This window comes from Leptopilina heterotoma, unplaced genomic scaffold (genome assembly GCF_015476425.1).
Source record: "Leptopilina heterotoma isolate Lh14 unplaced genomic scaffold, ASM1547642v1 Lhet_220, whole genome shotgun sequence".
In the NCBI taxonomy this organism is placed as follows: domain Eukaryota; kingdom Metazoa; phylum Arthropoda; class Insecta; order Hymenoptera; family Figitidae; genus Leptopilina; species Leptopilina heterotoma.
This window is the reverse complement of record NW_025110938.1, coordinates 333229-353584: the sequence shown is the minus strand read 5'-3', so window position 1 is coordinate 353584 and position 20356 is coordinate 333229. Positions and strand designations below refer to the sequence as shown.

Below are 20356 nucleotides of genomic sequence, written 5' to 3'. Positions count from 1 at the left end.
AATTTATGTCAGACAAAAACGTTTTAGAATTTTAAAACTTTTTTTACAAGTAGTCAAAGTATATTTAATCAGTCAAAACATTTAAAACTTCTTTAAAATGTTCTCAAAATTTGTAGTTTTCGGTTCAAGTAGTTTAAGTAAATTTAAGTCAGACAAAAACGTTTTAGAATTTTTTAAATTTTCTTTCAAGTAGTAGAAGTAAATTTAATCAGTCGAAGCTATTAAAACTTTATTGAAAAGTTTCCAAATTTTTTAGTTTTTAGTTACAGCAGTTCAAGTAAATTAAAGTCAGTCAAAAACGTTTTAGAATTCTAAAAATTCTTATTCAAGTAGTAAAAGCAGTTTCAGTCAGACAAAACGATCTAAATATTTTTAAACAGTTTAAATAGTCTGAAAGCTTGAAATTGTTATTTTAATTAGTAGTTCAAGTAAATTTAGGTCAGACAAAATGTTTAAATATTAAACAAAATTTTTCTATAAGCAGTATAAACAGTTTTGGTCTTGTACAAGTAGTAAAAGTAAATTTGGTCAGTCAAAACACTTAAAACTTCTTTAAAAAGTTTTTTAAATTTGTAATTTTCGATTTAAGTAGTTTTAGTAAATTTAAGGCAAACAAAAACGTTTTGGAATTTTTTTAAATCCTTATTCAAGTAGTTGAAGAAAATTTGGTCAGACGAAGCTCTCAAAACTTCTTAAAAAAGTTCCCAAAGTTTGAAGTTTTTAGTTCAAGTAGTTTAAGTAAATTTAAGTCAGACGAAAACGTTTTAGAATTTTTAAAGTCCTTATTTAAGTAGTAAAAATTAATTTGGTTCAGCCAAAAGACTCAAAATATTTTTAAACAGTTCTAAGTGACTGAAGTTTTTCGTTGAAGTACATAATAAAAACTAGGCCAAAGCTTTTGATTTTTAAAAAGTAGTTTTAATTTTAATTACAATTTGTAATTAATTTTTTTTTTTTTTTAAAGTAGTTCATGTCTATTTATGTCAGACGGTTTTAAAATTTCCAAAATTGTTGTGTAAGTAGTATCAGTAGTTTCAGTCAGTCAAATCGCTAAAAAAACTCCCTTAATTAGTTCTCAAAGCTTGTAATTTTTACTTTAAGCAGTTTGAGTAGATTTTAGTCAGGCAAAAAGTTCTAGAATTTTTTTTTCAAATCTTGTACAAGTAGTAAAAATAGATTAGGTCAGCCAGAAGGTTCAAAATATTTTCCACCAGTTCTGAAAGACCAGTAATTTTTTCTTTAAGTAGTTCAAGTAAATTTTAGTCAGACAAAGACGTTTTAGAATTATTAAAATTCTCCTACAAGTAGTAAAAGTAGTTTCAGTCAGCCAAGACGATTGAAATATTTTTAAACACTTCTAAAAGCTTGTAATTATTGTTTTAAGTAGTTCAAGTAAATTTTAATCAAACTAAATACGTAGAAACGTGTTTAGATACAACTTTAATTACTTAACTTTATTTTCTCACTAATAGAAAAATATAAATAAAGAATTTTTGTTAAAAACAATTCTGAATTCTTATTCTTCATAAAGAAATAAAGTAAAATTTACATAAATTCGAATAAACTGAAAATAATTCTAATTATAAAATATTAAAAATAATTATAATGACGTTAATTTTTTGTTTAATATTGTAGTTACCCATTTATGGTCCAATAGGACTGCGGGAACAGATTTTGTAAAAAAAAATAAATAAATAAATAAACTAAAAAATAAAAAAATAAAAAAATAATAAAGCAAAAAAAGAAACAAACAAAAACAGAAATTTGTCATTTTCCGTGCGAAAATCCGTTAATTGATTGTAATTTATTAGTGCGAGTGAAATTTCAATGATTCGATATTGAATAACACTTGCTCAATGTCAAAACGATGAAAATTACGAATCTCAATCAGTCAAAATCAGTGCTTGCGTTCGTTCCACATATCAGTTGAAGAGGAAAATTGGTTATAAAAGCGGTATTGAAACTTGTGACATTGCCCCGCGTGAGCGCTTGAATAGTGTCGCATAAATTTACTACCTCGAACATGTACAGAGAAATGGCATTCAGCTCGATTTCCGGCAGCATCGGAAGCAATGTAGCGCACGTTGTGAATACCGGGGTACAACTGCTGTCCAGGTTCCTGCAGGGGGAAATGAGTATACATACTGAATATAGAAATTAACTTTCGGTCAGTTCCGTTCAATTTATAATTGCAGTAAACGACTGCATTTTCGTTTTCATTAAAACTAATTAGAGACCCAGAGAGGTTTATAATTTATATATACAATTATATATGTAATAACAAAAGTTCACTTCTAATGAGGAGAAAATTGTTTTCAAATGGTCTCATAATAAAATATTCGTATCAAGGATGCCAGAAAATTATATTTTCCTTTTTCCTGACTTTTCCCTCATTTTCAGAGAAAATTTCGACTTTTTCCCAGACACAATATCATGAAGAGAAAATATATATTAAATTTTGTAATTTTTTAAATTTTTAATTGTAAAATTTTGTAAATTTTACAATTTGGGAAAAAAGTGCAACAAACCAAAATTTTGACATAAAAAATACTAAACAGTGAAAAAAAAAATTTAGTAAAGTTATATTAAAATTTAACTAAAATTCTTATATTTAATATAATTATACGAATTTCCACATTTTTTTTTAAGTTTAGTATTTTTTATATCAAATTTCTCTTTGTCGCATTTTTTCAAAAAAAAATTGTGAAATATTTTTGCAAAATTTTAAATAATTTCCCCTCCATGTATTTAATAATTAAAGATGACCGAATCATTATTTTATATTATAAAAATATTATTACTGTAACTTTTGCAAAATTTTTTTTCATAATTTTAATTCAATTATTATTTTCTACAATTTTTATAACTAAAATTCTTCCCTAAATCAACTATTTTTTATAATTTTATTTTTGAAAAATTTATTTGAAAATTTTCAAATCCATATGTCTACAATTCAATTTTACGTGAAATTTCGATTATTTGTTAAATTCTTCGATTAAATATATCAATAAAAAATAAAAACTTCAAATAATTAAAAAAAAAGAAATTGATTTTATACAAAATTTTTGGTTAAAGGTCGGAAAAATTCAAATTTTCAAAAATTTCAATTTGAAACATTTTCAAAATCCAATTATTTCTAAAAATGCACGTTACAATGCTTTTAATATTCAATTATTTAAAATTTTAACTGAACTTTATTTTTAAATCAATTTTTTTTATTAGTGAATGTTTCTCAAAATTCAATTCTCATAAAGAATATTATCAACAAATTTTTAAATGATTGAATTCTTTTGAAGAAATTTTAATACAATTTTTAAGATTGAATAAGTAGATTATTCGAGGAATTCAATTACAATTTTTCTAAAAATAATTGAAATTCTGCGATGAGTTTTATTATTCATAAAAATAATAAAAAATAATTATAATAAAAATAATTAAAATAATTAAAATCTTTGTTTTGAGGAAAATTTTTGAGAATAATTGAATTTCGAAAAAGAATTTTATTATTTATAAAAATAATTAAAATTTTTACTGAAATGTTTTTAAAAATTTTAACATTAATTTTAATTAATTTTAGTAATTGAATTTCAGTGAAGAATTTTATTAATTTTGTTTAAATAATGGATTTCCTGTGGAAAATGTTATTATTTGTAAAAATAATTGAATTCTTGCAATGAATTATATTAAATTTTTTTAAATAATTGAACTCCTGGAAAAAATGCTAATATTTATAAAAATAATTGGATTATTGCAATTGATTTTATTAAAATATTTGTAAGTATTAAATTTTTTAAAGAACTTTATTAAAATTTTAAGAAATAATTCAATTATTTCTGAAAATAATTGTATTATATAAAAAAATTTTTAATTTATAAAAATAATTGAATTCTTGCGAAGAAATTTATAAAAAATTTGTAAATAATTGAATTGCTGGGAAATTTTTATTATTTATGAAAATAATTAAACGTTTACGTAAAATTTTATTAAAATTTCTTTTAAATAATTGAATTAATTTGGAAAATTTTATTAAAATAGTAGATATATAGAGGAAAATTTTAGAAAATAATTGAATTTTGTAGAAGAATTTTATTATTTATAAAGATAATTATATTATTTATATTAAAATAATTGAATTATCGTGAAGAAATTTATAGAAAACTTGCAAATAATTGAATTCCTGTGAAATTTTTAATAATTTTTTAAATAATTGAATTCTTGCTATGATTCAATTATTTTTAGTGTTTTTAATTAAAATTTTTCGATAAATTCATTTTTTTTTAATACTTATTTAACAAGGAAAAAATTTAACTAACTTCAAAAATCTAAATTCTTAAAAATTTTTATTTAAATTCATTTAACATTGAAATTTGATAAAATTTCAAATTGAAATCTTTTTCTTCATCTATTTACGAAAATTGTAAACCCAACTCTTTTAAAATTCAATTAATTTTTTTGAAATATTTAAGTAAACTTATTCATTAAATAAATTCTAAGTAATAATTTTATGAGAGTTCTTGAAAAATTAAGTTATTTAAAAAGAAATTATTATTTCTATTATTTCTATTTATTTTAATAAATAAATATTCTTGTATATACTATTCATGAAAATTTATAAATTTTGAGTTAAAATTTTCTCTCTATAATCAAAAATGTTGTATTAAACTTTACATTATCCGTGTGGTAACAAATTATTTACAACCTAAGTGACTGGTAATTACATGTTACAATAATGAGGATAATTACAAATTTCGAACTTTTGTCATTAGTTTAGTTTATAAACCAGAATTTAGAAACTAATATAATAATACTTTAAAGCTATTTTCATCTCAACAAAATACATCACAAAATTGTCATTTCGAAAATAATCCGAAAATTATTTCAACAAACAAGTAAAATTAAATTTCAAATATATTTTACCCTCGTTTTGTAAATTCTGTCTATTTTGACATTGTCCTCAAAAGTCGGCTCTTGCCAAAATACAATTCGGCCTGCCTCTCCTGCTTCTAATCTCACTTCAAACGAAGTTGGACACGTTAGAACTTTTGGATTTTCATTGTCTAAAAATACGAGTTCTTTTAGATAATTTTAATTATTACTTAAACAATCATTAATTAACTATTTATTAAATAATTTTTAGTTAGTTATTAAGTAATTATTACTTAAACAATCATTAATTAATTATTGATTAAATAATTATTAATTAAACAACTATTAATTAATCATATAAAGTTAAATTAATTAAGTACTAGAACGATCAATTTTGAAAAGACAACAGAAATTGTGCATAAAATTTTTGCCAATTGATTTCTATATAATAAATTTTTCGTGTAATCATTAAAAAATAGTCAAAGTTATAATTACTTAATTCTTTGTTAATTTCACTTACCTCGAACGCGAATCATGAGCCTGCAGGTACTACTATAATTGGATGTGAGAGACCATGCTGTGAAAGTGACCATAGTGATGCCAGCGGGTAAATCCGCTTGTAATTGTTTTCCCCAGGCTGGCGATGCTTCCACGAACCTAGGATTCTCGTCACATTACATATTGTACACACAAAATGAGAAATATACACACTAAATTAAACCAAATTAAACCGCCAAGTTAGATTTCACTAAATAGACTACACACATTCATCCAGTATAAATGCAGAATCGAGTTTACTCAAAATTAACGAAAAAAAAAAAAATTAAAAAAAATAAATAAAACTGAAAAAGCGAAACTGTTATACCAAGCAGTTGCAGTTTTAAAAATAATCCTCCGCACATGCACATGTCATTCGAATATAATACTACTGCCTCAGAAATCCCAGATTAGCTTTCGGACTTTCTCCATTTGAAGTCGGCTGCCAATCATCTCTCGGATATCGAATTTTAAAGCCCTCATGGCTTTTGCAAGGAATTCAAATTTCAAACTTACTTCGATTTTTTAAAGTGACAATTTTTATAAAAAATTTTCTTTTTTAGAAAACGAGGAGCAAAATTTATACGAAATTGTTGTCAAATAAACAAACAGAAACCTTAGAATTTTATAAATTGTAAAATTTTTCTCTGGAATTCAATTATTTTCAAAAATTTTCATAAAATTCTTAGCAAAATTTCAATTATTTTCAAAAATAACAATATTCATGTCAAGAATTCAATTATATTCAAAATTAATAATATTCTTCGCAGAAATTCAATTATTTTCAAAATTAATAACATTTTTCGCATAAATTCAATTATTTTCAAAAACTCAAAAAAAAAAATTGTCATCATTTATCTTTATAAATGTATAGCAAAATTCTTCGACAAAATTCAATTATTTTCATAAACAATAGTATTCATTACAAGAATTCAATTATTTTTAAAAGTAATAAAATTCTTCGCAGAAATTCAATTCTGTTCAAAAATTTAAAAAAATTCTCGTCAATAATTCAATTACGTTTATAAATAATAAAATTCTTCTGTAATAGTTTCTAAAAATTAAAATTATAATCCTTCGAAAATTCAATTATTTTCTACAATTTTCAACTTAATTTAATTTCTAAATCAATTATTTAAAAAGAAAAATTCAATTATTTTCAAAAGTAATAACATTCTCCGCAGAAATTCAATTATGTTAAAAAAAATTTTTAAATTATCTTCAAAATCACAATTATCTTTATAAATAATAAAATTCTTCTCCAGAATTCAATTATTTTCAAAAATTTTAATAAAATTCTTAGCGAAATTTCAATTATTTTCAAAAATAACAATATTTATCCCAATAATTCAATTACTTTCAAAAGTAATAAAATTCATCGCCGAAATTCAATTATGTTCAAAAATTAAAAAAAATTCCCGTCAAAATTTCAATTACGTTTATAAATAATAAAATTCTTCTGAACACTTTCAAAAAATTACAATTGTAGTCCTTCCAAAATTCAATTATTTTCTACAATTTTTAACTAAATTTCATCTCTAAATCAATTATTTAAAAACAGAAATTTCTATTTTTTTATAATAATAGATTATTTTAAAAAAATATTCAGGTATAATATTTTCAAAAAATTTTAATAAAAAATTCTTAAAATTAGTTTTTTTTAATATTTAAAAATAATTTTCGAAAGATAATAATAGTGTTTTAATTAAATGTACAATTGAAAAATTTCCGATTAATTGAAATTTAATAAAATCTAATTATAACAATTGAAATTTGATAAAATCTATTAAAAATAATTGAAATTTGATAAATACTTTTAAAAGTAAATGAATTTTTAAAAACAATAAAAAAATAAAAAAATTTTTAAAGAATATTAATTAGAAAATAATATGAACATGTTTTTCCAAAATTTAGGTTTGAAAAATTAAATTTTTAAGAATTTTAATTTACTTTGTTCGTAGATAATTGATTGTTGAAAAATTATGATAAAACATTTCTAAGAATTAGTTTCTTAAAAATATTGAGCCGTAATTTTTTGAAAATAATTGAATTTCATAAAAGAATTTTTGTATGTTATAGAAAACTAATAAATTTTCTTCAAGAATTTTAATTAAAAATTTTAAACATAATTGTGTTCTCCAAAATGTTAAAAATAATTCTAAAAAATTTTAATGTTATTATTTTTTGTACGTTTTTGAATATCTTGAAATATGTAACTAAAAATATTGAAATATTTAAAATTTGAAAAAATTAGAATGGAAAAATTCTAAGAATTTTTTTATTCTAAAATATTTTAATATAATTTTTAAAAGGAAATTTTCATTTTAAAATTTACAGTATTATTTCTGAATTATACTTTATTATTACTGTATTATTACTGCATGTCAGCCAAAAAGCTCAAAATATTTTTCAAAAGTTCTAAAAGCGAAAGTTTTGGTTTAAGTAGTTCGAGTCAATATATGTCAGACAACACGTTTTAGAATTTGAGAACTTCTTGTACAAGTAGTAAAAGTAAATTTGGTCAGTCAAAACACTTAAAACTTCTTTAAAAAGTTCTTAAAATTTGTAATTTTCGGTTTAAGTAGTTTAAGTAAATTTCAGTCAGACAAAAGCGTTTTAAAATTTTTAAAATCCTTATTCAAGTAGTAGAAGTAAATTTGATCAGTCAAAGCTCTCAAAACTTCTTTAAAAAGTTCCCAAAGTTTGCAGTTTTGGTTCAAGTAGTTTAAGTAAATTTCAGTCAGACAAAAACATTTTGGAATTTTTTAAATTATTATTTAAGTAGTAGAAGTAAATTATGTCAGTCAAAGCTCTCAAAACTTCTTTAAAAAGGTCCCAAAGCTTGCAAATTTTTAAAATTCTTATTTAAGTAGTAAAAATAAAAATTTGGTAAGCAAAAAGACTCAAAATATTTTTGAAAAATTCTAAATAACTGAAGCTTTTTCCTCTACGTACATAATAAAAACTAGACCAAAGCTTTTGGTTTAAGTAGTTCATGTAAATTTATGTCAGACAGATTTAAAATTTTTAAAATTCTTATACAAGTAGTAAAAATAGTTTCAGTCAATCTAAGAATTTCTTTTTTCTAAAATATTTCAATACAATTTTCAGAAGAAAATTTTCATTAATTTTCATTTTTGAATTTTACACATGATTTTTTATTAAAATTTTTGAGTATTTAATTATTTAAAAAATTTGCAATTAAAATTCTTCAAAAGTTGCTTTTGAAAAATTGTAATAAAATAATTAAAGAAAATAAACGTTTGTCAATTATATTTTACAAAGTTTCAATTGTTCTAAAATTTTTTAATTATCCTATTTTTAAAATTTTATTATCGTAAAAAAATAATTCCACGGTAAATCGTTAGGTATTAAAATAACACCAAAAAGGATTAAAATAATCCAATTTAGTGTTATTTTAATCCATTTTGGTGTTATTTTGACACCTAACGATTTACCGTGTCAAAAAAGGAATTTTGAAAAATTTATCTATAGGTAGTTATTTTTGACATTATAAAAATTTGAAGTAAGTTGCATTTTATACTCAAAATTTGGTATTTCGTTGCAACATTTGAAAAAGGCGAAAAGTCACAATTTTTTAAAATAAGTCGAAAAGAGTCGCATTTGTTGGAAATAGTCGAAAAAAGTCAAAAGAGTCATAATATCCGAGACCTGGTTTCACTTTGTTTATTCGCCAACAATTTCGCATAATTTTCTAATTGTATTGATATTATTGTATATATGTAAACGTATGTAAAATGATCCGGTGTGTAACTTTGTCGGCGAGCAATCAAATGGAGATTGAATCGAGAGTGATTGACAGTTGCTCGATTTGAACCGGTTTAATCTCGTTTGGAATTTATAGCATGTGTAAAGTGTTAGTAGAAAGGTGATCGATACACTTGTATCCACTTCTCAAGTGCAATGCAAAAAGAAAAAAAAAGTTTAAGAGAGAAGAGTCATTGTGAACTCGGATCTCAAGAGGTCTCTCTTTCTCTCTCTCTCTTTTTCTCGAAGTAAAAGTGTCTCGAGAGGGCAAAGAAAAAAAAGAAGAAAAAGAAGAAGAGTACAAAGTAAAAGTACCTCCACCAATCCACGTTGGACTTGGGTTGCGGGAAGGAAACTCGAACGGTTCTCTGCCTCGACGGAAGTTCCACGTCTACGCTACTCGGACACCTGATGTATGGTCGCGGCATGTCTGAAATGAGATTCGAATGAGTTGCCACCTTTCTGCCACCTCTTGTATACATCACTTCCACTTTATCTTCCCTGTGTAAATTCGATAATCAAACTGCAAAAACTCGAGAGCGCTATTATGAATTTCATCTATTTTTCTCACAGACGTTGATCGATTACTTTTTTCCCCTCTCAATCAACAAATATATCAATTATTTTCCGGCGCTCACGAAATTAGGACTTTTAAATTTTAACTTTATAAACTTTAACTTTAAACTTTAACTATTAAAAAATTAAAACCTCAAAAGTGGATCTAAAGTTAAAATATCGAAAATTTAAAATTTCTTTTCCATAGTTCTAAATTTGTTTTAAAACTTAGAAATTTTGCAAATTCGAAATTTGCAATTTCCACGAGCAGAGAAAATAATAATGACCCCATCTGAATAGTTATTGTAGCATTGAATGGGGCATCAGGAAAAAAAGGAGTCTTGTATACTCATTAGCTGAAACAATGAGTGCGCTGTAAAACAAGTCAAGAGCAATGGTGCAAGAAAAAAAAGGTGGTTGTTGTTCAAGAAGCGAGAACTAAAAAGCTAAACGAGACTCGTAAGCTCGTTAAAGTATGGCGTTAAAGTATGACCTCGTTAGCAAACTCAACAACCGGACTTTCTATTATTAAAAGCTTTTTAAAGCTTCTCCATCTGACTAATTGAACGCATAGAAGCTGATTTCAGTGTAATTCTGACACACTATATTCGGAGAAAAAAAAAGAAGAGAAAACGAACGAATAAGGAATTTAAGAAAATTTTCACTAATCATGAACCTGAGTAGAAGGGACGTTCTAATGGAGTGTATTCTCGAACGCAAGTTGGCTCCTTCCCATTCCAACGACCTCCGGCCTCGCAATCTCGAGCGTGAGCACCCTCAAGTCTGAATCCGTTATGGCATCTAATGTAACATCGTGCACCCACTGGATACTCTAATGCACCTGACGAATGTCCCGGGCATCGAATCTTTATTTAACAAAAAAAAATATTTATTATTACATTATTTTTCGAAAAAAACCCACTGTCAAAGGATAATTATTTAAATTTTTCATTTCATGCTCCTGACATTAAATTATCTATTCTCTTTTGAAAATACGATACCTCTCCATAAAGTGGAACTTTCAATGCTCGACATTTCGAATTTCTTGAAGTACAACCATTTCGACTGTGACATTCGTCTACCTCTTGACATTGACTCTTATCCCTGAGAATAGTAAGAACATTAAAGGAAACAAAAAAGTAGAGAATTGGAAACAAATAGAATATTAGAATATTAGAAAAAATTAGAATATTAAAAAAAATATTAGAAAAAAGTAGAGTAAAATAAAGAAAAAAAAACATGTATAATTAGAAAAGAAACAATTAAATTAGGAATAACTTACCTTGGATCAGGTGTATAACCTAATCGACAGTTGCACAAAAATGATCCAATAGTATTGAAACAGTCGTGAGCGCAACCACCGTTATTTGTTTCACATTCGTTAATATCTGCAAGAAATTTAAGTTAATTTTTTTTAAATATTAGTTTAATGCTTTTTTTTGTTCACCGAAACAAAAAGCTAAAACTAAGTACAAGACAATTTTCTTGAAGATATCAAATTGATACCAATCTGTACCAAATTGACACTAAAAATTTTAATCAATTTATGATTTCATCCACAACTCACCGACACATTCAGTTTCATGTGATCTGAAACCAGATTCGCAGTCGCATTTATAAGAACCCTGTGTGTTCAGGCAATGACCTCCTCGACAATGTCCCAGGGCACATTCGTCAATATCTGCGGAAAACTTAATTGAATTTGATTTTGTTCACGTTTGACTCATATTATCACAAAAGAATCATTACACAAACCTACGCAAACACCATTCTCGAATCGATAACCCGGATTGCACTCGCAACGGTAGCTCCCCAAGGTATTGATGCATTTACTACCGTTACACGGTTTTTCGAGACACTCATCAATATCTAATACATTAGGAGAATTTTAATATCCACTTTTAATTATAATCTAGTTAATTTAATTAATCAGTTAATTCATTTACAATATTGATTACAATTTTTCAGAAAACAAATATTTTGACCTACAGTTGAATTAGCGCGAGCATTGTTGAAAACGTAACATATACTTCATAAAACAATGAAATTTGGATGATTAATCACTATATGTTCAAATAATTAAAACCGTTTATCATCATCAATAAACAGTTTGAAATTTGGAATTTGGGAGTAGTGCTTCTTTTATTAGACAACAAATATGAATGATTATCTTTATTTATCCTTATTTGTTTTTATTTTATTAATAATAATTAAAAAAGGTTCGGATGTTAGATGTTACTGAACGATTAGATTTTATAATTAGATTTTCAGGTAACGATCAGTCTTGAGTTTTAATTTAATAATAATATAAGTAGTCTTACCGATACATGAAGAATTCCTGACAGCATACCCGTTATTGCAGCCACAGTGAAAAGAGCCGAAAGTATTGACACAGAAATGTTGACATCCATGTGTACCAGAACACTCATCAATATCAATACATCTTGCAGTGTCGGCTTCCATCGTCTTGAAACCCTCAACACACGAGCAAACAGCAAATCCATCTTGATTTTTGCAATTCTGTTCACAACCTCCATTTCTTTCCGTACAGGGATTAAGAACATGGCAAGTGCCATTGATTTTCAGATAACCCACCGGACACTCACAATGAAATGATCCAATGTCATTAACACAAATATGTGAACAATCACCATTGTTAATTTCACATTCGTTTAGATCGATACAAGTCCTCTTGTCGGTTGTTAAATAAAAACCCTCCTGACACTGACAGAAGAAACTTCCTTTGCTGTTCAGACATATATCCAAACATCCACCATTTTCCTCACTGCATTCATCGACATCGTGACAAGTTCTCATATCGTCCAGTAAATAATAACCATCCGGACAATCACATCTGAACGTTCCCTCCAAATTGATACATGTATCCGAACAATTTCCATTATCCTCTAAACATTCATCAATATCGGCGCACGTTTTCCCATCATTGACGAGACTCAATCCAAGTGGACAACTACAGGTGGCAATTCCTCCAGCGTTGAAACACGCATGAGAACACCCACCGTTGTCAATTTGACATTCGTCAATTTCCACACATTGGGTATCATTAACCAAATCATGACCTTCTGGACAAATACATTTCCAAGATCCTAAAATATTGAGACACTCATAGGAGCAACTGGCAATTCCGTTAGAACACTCATCGACGTCTATGCAAGTTTTTTCATCGATTGACAATTCGTAACCCATCGGACAACTACAGGCGTAACCACCAACCGTATTGTTGCAAAAATCAGAACAACCACCATTCCTCTCCAAACATTCGTCAATATCCAAACATGACGATCTGTCCTGATGGAGATAGTGACCATCATAACAAGTACAGAGATAACTTCCCAAAAGATTCAAACAATTGTGAGAACAGTTGTGATTCGATGACAAGCATTCGTCAAAGTCGATACAAGTTCGTTTGTCCTCTGGAAGAAGGATAAAACCCACAGGACACTCGCAATGATATCCGCCTTCCTGATTAACGCACTTATGAGAACAACCCTTCTCGACATCGTTCTCAAATTCCTCACACTCATCAATATCCTCACAAGTTTTTGAATCTGATCCCAATCTGTAACCCGGAGGACAAGAGCAAATTGTCCTCTCCTGATGTTGATGACAGTGATGAGAACAATTTCCATTCTCAATACCACAAGCGTTGGATAAAACACAAGTATTATCATTCATTGTGTAACCAACATTACAGGAGCATTTAAACGACCCCACAGTGTTAACACAACCTTGTGTACAATTTCCGTTGTTTGTCATACATTCATTAACATCATCACAAAGTGTATTGTCTTCAGAATTGGTAACAAAGCCCGAATTACACCTACATTCGAATGATCCATAGTTGTTGATACAATGGTGCATGCAATTATCAACTTGAGTTTCACACTCGTCTATATCAAGGCACTTGTTTTCCGATAATTGAAAACCTGACGGACAATCACATACAACTGTACCATTCACGAAATTACAGATATCAGAACAGTTCCCATTATTATTCAGACATGGATTTTCAAAAATACATTTTGAATCATCTTCCTGTAGAATCATTCCTAAAGGACAGGAGCAAAAGAAGTTTCCTTCCTGACTATTGCAGTAGTGGGAGCACCCACCATTACTAATCGAACATTCGTCAAATTTCAGACAAGATTTTTCGTCCTCCTGCAACTTGTAGTTGTGTGGACAAGCACACTCGACACCACCATCGATATTGATGCAGAAATGAGAACACCCTGCGTTATTGTCACTGCATTCGTTTATGTCCTCACAACTAATGCGATCTGGAGCAATCTGATAACCCCTGGGGCATTCGCAATAAAAACTCCCCTCTGTATTTACACAACGATAGGAGCAAATACTGTTTATCTCATTGCCTGTAAAGCACTCGTTGATGTCCCTACAAGTCTTGCCATCCTGATTATCCAAGTTGTACCCCTCTGGACATCTGCATTCGATTTGCAAAATTGTTCTGTTTTTCCTACTTCGAACGCATTCGTGCGAACAACCGAAATTTTCACAAGGATCCTCCTGACTACAGTTCAAACATTCCTGAAGGAAATTTGTGTCTGTAACGAAATCCATCTCTGTTGTAGAAACGAAAGTATCTGTAAAATTATCTTCAGGAGGAAAATTATTTTTTTCTGTCATTGAAAAATCGGTAGTGAGAATCATATCGTCAGTGGTAGAGTTAGAGTCTAAGGAGTCGTTACAGGTCCTCTGATCCGAATTCATGATCATATCGTCAGGACAGGAGCAGGAGTACCCCCCGATGAAATTCTGACAGTAGTGAGAACATTCGTGATCTGTGAAACATTCGTTAACATCTTCGCAAGTTACGTAATCTTCCTTGAGTTCATAGCCAGCAGGACAAGCGCAGAGAAAACTTCCATTAGTGTTGATGCAAAAATGAGAACAGGAGTGATACTTCAGTAAACATTCGTTGACATCCTCGCAGGTCTTCTTATCCTGGTTTAATTCAAAACCCACGGGGCATTCGCAGTAATAGGAAGCCTCTATGTTGACACATTTGTGCGAGCAAACGTGAGAAGCCTCCAGACATTCGTCAACGTCCTTACAGGTCTTTTCGTCATCGTCAAGTTCAAAACCTTCCGGACAGCCACATCTGGTCTGTGCCCCATCTCTTTCGCAAGTGTGCGAACATCCGTGATTCACTGGACAAATTTCGTCAATAACACAATTTCTAGCATCCTCGGAAAAGTTCAAACCCTCCGGACATTCGCATTTGTAACTTCCGGGAAGGTTGTGACAAATTTGACCACAATCGTGAAAACCTTCTTTGCATTCATCGATATCCTCGCAAGTATGATTGTCATAGTGTAGACGGTACCCTAGGGAGCAGACACAAGAATAGGAGCCCTCTTCGTTCTGACAGTGTTGACTACAATTATTCTTCGAGTACTCCTCACACTCGTCGATGTCCTTACAAGTTTGACCATCGTACAATTCGTAGCCCCAAGGACACTGACAAGAATCATTCTCTGCAATGCACTTCTTAAGGCAGGAATCATCAGAACATTGAGTTGAAGCAACACAACTAAGACGATCCCCCTTCAAATGGAATCCCTTCGGACACGTGCACTTATAAGATCCGTAGACATTAATACAATTGTGGGAGCAATCATGATCCTCCTCGTAACATTCGTCGATATCCTGACAACCAGACCCATTTCTTCGAAAACCCTCCGGACAGAACGGATCCCCACAGGTCAATCCATCACTCAGTAGTTTCAATCCCTCCGGACAGGCGCATTTGTAACTCCCCATCGTATTCACACAATCGTGCGAGCAATCGTGTTCATCTTCTTCGCACTCGTCCAAATCTTCACAACTACGGTCATCAGCTTGTAGGACAAAACCCCTTCGACAAGAACATCTGGAATCATCACAATCCTGCGAACAGTTTAACACACAACCGTTCTCGGGTCGACAATTCCTTTTAGTCTCGTCCAATTCAAATCCAAACGGACAACTACAATCGTAACTTCCATAACTATTCCTACAATCATCCGAACATCCATGAATACCAATCTGACACTCGTCGATATCTTGACAATTCTTCCCATCCTCGTTTAGTGTCGTCCCAGACCCACAAGTGCATCTATAGCTCCCTGGTTCGTTAAGACAAGCGTGGGAGCAATCGTGTCTAGTGCTACATTCATCGATATCCCTACATGTCACCAAATCTTCGGAAATTTCAAAACCCGGAGGACAAATACACCTGTACGATCCCACTTCGTTCCAGCACTGATGAGAACAGTTGTGTTTCGTCGAACATTCATCAACGTCTCTACAGGTCTTCTGATCATCGTTTAATACCAAACCAAAGGGACACGTACACTTGTAAGAACCATAAAGATTTTCACAGCTGTCCTCACAGTCGCTTTGGACACATTCGTCAATATCGGTGCAATTGAAAAAATCCTTCAACTCAAAACCGTCAGGACAGGAACAGTGGAAGGTACCCTCTTGATTGGTACAGTAATGAGAGCAATTGTTCTTCAATTCTTTGCATTCGTCAATATCGATACAGATTCGAGCGGTAGGATCGAGTCGATAACCAGAGGGGCATAGACACTCGGCACCTGAAGGTGTATCTTGACAGTGATGAGAACAATTAATCGAGGAGCAGGTATTTTTGGGTGCAACTTCGCTACAGGTTTTATTGTCGGTTAGAACGAATCCGGAGGGACAGGTACAAACGTAAGAACCTTGGGTATTAAGACAGGAGTGGGAGCAAATATTTTCGACTTTGGAACATTCGTCAATGTCTTTGCAGGAGACACCATCGTCTTGAATATCGTAACCTGGATTACAGGCACAGTAGTAACCTCCTTGTTCGTTGATGCAAATTTCTTCACAACCGTGAGGTTCTCCCTCGTCCCCTTCGACACATTCGTCGATATCTGGAATTTCGATTTATATTCGAAATGTTTTCTAATTTCCGAATATAGGGAAATTAACAAAAGGAGAGAATTAAACTTCGAACTAAAAAAGGGTTAGACCAGTTGTAACTTTCGAAAAGTTGATAATTTTTTTTTTACATCAAACATGACAAAAATTACTAAAGGGTACGATTACCATAAAATTAGGAATCTAGGATTTTTGAGGGCATTCATTGCAAATCAACAAGTCAGGAATTTTTATTAAAAGTACTGGAAGAAATTAAATTTTTAAAATTCATAAGAAAATTATTAATTTGGTATCTTTTTTCTTTGTCTTATAAACTGTGAAATTACCACGAATTCTAATACAAAACCTTCAATTTTTTCTATTTCTAATAATAATTTCTTTTTAAATAACTTACTTTTTACGAGTTTAGCTAGCTTTTACGAGTTTCTACTGTCTAAATTTGATTAGTAAAAATGTTTACTAATTTAAATTAGAGACTGACTTTTTGCTTTTGAATTAGTAAATTTAACTAATAAATAGTAATTTCTATTATTTTATTAATAAAATTTACTAATTCAAAAGCAAAAAGTCGCAGTCACTAATTCAAAATTAGTAAACATTTTTACTAACTCAAATTTAGAGAGTATTATAAAATTATTACTTAGAAATTCAAAAATTATAAATGATTATTATATATTGTAATTTTAATAAAATTCTTGGCAGAATTTCAATTATTTTCAAAAGTAATAACATTCTTCGCAGAAATTCAATTATTTTCAAAAAATCAAAAAAAAAATTAAAGTCAACAATTCAATTATTTTTTAAAGTAATAAAATTCTTCGCAAAAATTCAATTATTTTCAAAAATTTTAATAAAATTCTTAGCAAAATTTCAATTATTTTCAAAAAAAACAATATTCATCGCAAAAATTCAATTATTTTCAAAATTAATAATATTCTTCGCAGAAATTCAATTCAGTTAAAAAATTTTAAAATTTTTTATATATTTTCTTCCCATTATAATTCAATTATTTTTATAAATAATAACATTTTTACAGGGATTCAATTATTTTTCTAAATACTAAAATTCTTTTTAGGAATTTAATTATTTTTATAAACAGTAAAACTCATCGCAGAATTTCAATTATTTTAAAACAATCAAAAAAAAAAAATTCGAGTCAACAATTCAATTATTTTGAAGAGTATTAAAATTCTTCGCAAAAATTCAATTATTTTTAAAGTATTAAAAAAAATGGTCGTAAAAATTTCAATTATTTTCAAAAGTATTAAAGTTCTTCTCCGAAATTCAAACATCTTCAAACATTTTAAAAAATTCTCATCAAAATTTCAATTACCTTTATAAATAATAAAATTCTTCTTCAAAATTCAATTTTTTTCAAAAAGTTTAATAAAATTTTTGGCAAAATTTCAATTATCTTCAAAAATTTTAATAAAATTCTTGACAAACTTTGAATTATGTTCAAACATTTAAAAAACTTCTTGTAAAAATTTAAATTATTTCCAAAAGTAATAACATTCTTCGTAGAAATTCAATTATTTTCAAAGAAAATAAAATTCTTTGCAAAAATTCAATTATTTTTAAAAAATTTAAAAAAAAAATTGTCGTAAAAAATTCAATTATTTTCAAAATTATTAAAATTCTTCTCCGAAATTCAGTTGTCTTAAAATATTTTAAAAAAATTCTTGTCAAAATTTGATAAAATTTTAATAAAATTTTACGCAAAAATTTAATTATTTACAGAAATATTAAAATTCCTCAAAACAATTCAATTTTTTTGAAAATTTGTTAATGAAATTCTTTATGAGAATTCAATTTTTTTTTTATTTTTATAAGTAGAAAAAATAGATTGATTGATAAATTTTAGATTCAACATATCAATATGATCGAGTCATAAATTTTTCTTTCACCAAATAGCAAAATTCTTCTCCAAAATTCAATTATTTTCAAAAATTGTTTTTTTTTTTAATATTTCGTCTGACTTAAATTTACTTGAACTACTTAGGCCAAAAGTTACCAGACTTTTAAAATCATTAAAAATATGATCTGCTTTATAAATGACAAAATCTGCTTTTACAACTTGTACAAGAATTTTTTTAAACATTGGAATATATTATGTCGAGTCTGACTTAAATTTTCTTGAACTACTTAAACCAAAAATTACCAACTTTTAGTATTGTTAAAATAAATTTTAGCATTTTTTGGTTGACTAAATATACTTTTACTACTTGTACAAGAAGTTTAAACAATTTTAAAACGTTTTGTCTGACATAAATTTACTTTAACTACTTAAAAAGAAAAAATTCCAAAATTATCATAAAAATGTTATTAAAATTCGTCGAAAGAATTCAATTATTTAAAAATTTGTGGATAAAATTCTTTCAATTTTAAGTAACATTCAATTATTTAATAAATTATTTATTTTTGTATTTAAATAATTGAATTCTCGTAGAGTTTTCTAAAAAAAATCGATTTTTAAAACTGAGTTTCTGTAAAAATATTTTAGATAATAATAATTGGATATTAATCAAAGCATTGCCTGTATATTTTTGAATAAATAAATAATAAAGCATTTTAGCCTGCATTTTTAGAAATAATGGAATTTTAAAAAGGTTTTAAATTCAAATTTTTAAAAATTTGAATTTTTCATACTTTTAACTAACAATTCTGTATAGAATTAATTTTTTTCAAAAAGTTTAACTGAATTTTTTTTTTTTTTTGATTTTTTGATTCTCGATCAAAAATTCAGACAGTTGCAACTGGCGTACCCTCATTAATTAAAAAAAAAAATAAGAGAAAGGACATAATAAACAGATTTCATTGGTGGTAAAATTTTTACTTACCGATACATTCACCATTTTCAGACCTCCGGAAACCCTCTTCACAATTCACTAATCCTGGAAGTTCTGTGATTCCCTCGTAATCCTCGTCCTCGTCATCTTCCTCGTCATTTTCCTCGGCATCGTAATCCTCATCCTGAAGGATTTTCGACGACTTGTTTAGTTTCTGAACACACTCGTAAGACCCTATAGTATTCTCACACACCTCCCTTGATTCATCACAAACTTTTGTCCCTCCCTCACATTCATTGATATCTAAAATTATAACAAATAACACATTTTTTTTTTCTTATTAAAACAAATTTTTTCCACGAAAATATTTTTATTTCTCCCACATCTGTTGAATATTTATATTTTCATTCTCAACAATATTTGGTTCATATTCTATTTTCTATATTTATACCTTTGCATATTTTAGAATTTTCCTCCAAGATAAATCCATCGTTACATAAACAGAATACACTTCCTGGTGTGTTCATGCAAATTTGAGAACATCCCGCATTATCTTCCTCACACTCGTTAATATCATCGCAGGTGTGATTATCCGGTGATAATTTATAGCCGGGAATTTTAGTACAACTACATTTGTAACTGCCATTAATGTTTGTACAAGTATCCTGACATGGACCACGACCATCATTCGATAAACATTCATTTATGTCTGTGAAAATATTCAATAATATCATTTTTAGTTTATTCACTACTATATTTACTGCTAAAATGTGATAATAGTACATTTTTTCTTATCTATACAAAATCTCACATTTTTGGACTATTACAGGCCTTGGATCGAGTTTAAGCAAAAAAAAGTCGCTTTAGTCGATTAAAAAATAAAAATAGAAAAA

At 28.1% G+C, this 20356-nt stretch overlaps 2 protein-coding genes across 5 annotated transcripts in view; one reads left to right on the top strand and one right to left on the bottom strand.

Annotated features, from left to right (window-relative positions):
* Positions 1-20356, bottom strand: part of LOC122502160 (fibrillin-1-like) — a 161622-nt gene that overhangs the window by 18181 nt on the left and 123085 nt on the right. For all 3 annotated transcript variants that reach the window (XM_043612083.1, XM_043612084.1, XM_043612085.1), the window contains 12 exons: positions 19915-20172; positions 19515-19766; positions 12048-16667; positions 11482-11595; positions 11294-11407; positions 11009-11114; positions 10728-10830; positions 10403-10592; positions 9487-9601; positions 5387-5523; positions 4918-5057; positions 2017-2119 (listed from right to left, as the gene is read on the bottom strand). In XM_043612083.1, the coding sequence (XP_043468018.1) occupies positions 2017-2119; positions 4918-5057; positions 5387-5523; positions 9487-9601; positions 10403-10592; positions 10728-10830; positions 11009-11114; positions 11294-11407; positions 11482-11595; positions 12048-16667; positions 19515-19766; positions 19915-20172 (6252 nt within the window). The remainder of the gene's footprint in view (positions 1-2016; positions 2120-4917; positions 5058-5386; positions 5524-9486; positions 9602-10402; positions 10593-10727; positions 10831-11008; positions 11115-11293; positions 11408-11481; positions 11596-12047; positions 16668-19514; positions 19767-19914; positions 20173-20356) is intronic.
* Positions 1-20356, top strand: part of LOC122502161 (sushi, von Willebrand factor type A, EGF and pentraxin domain-containing protein 1) — a 240126-nt gene that overhangs the window by 96703 nt on the left and 123067 nt on the right. The gene's annotated exons all lie outside the window — the stretch shown is intronic.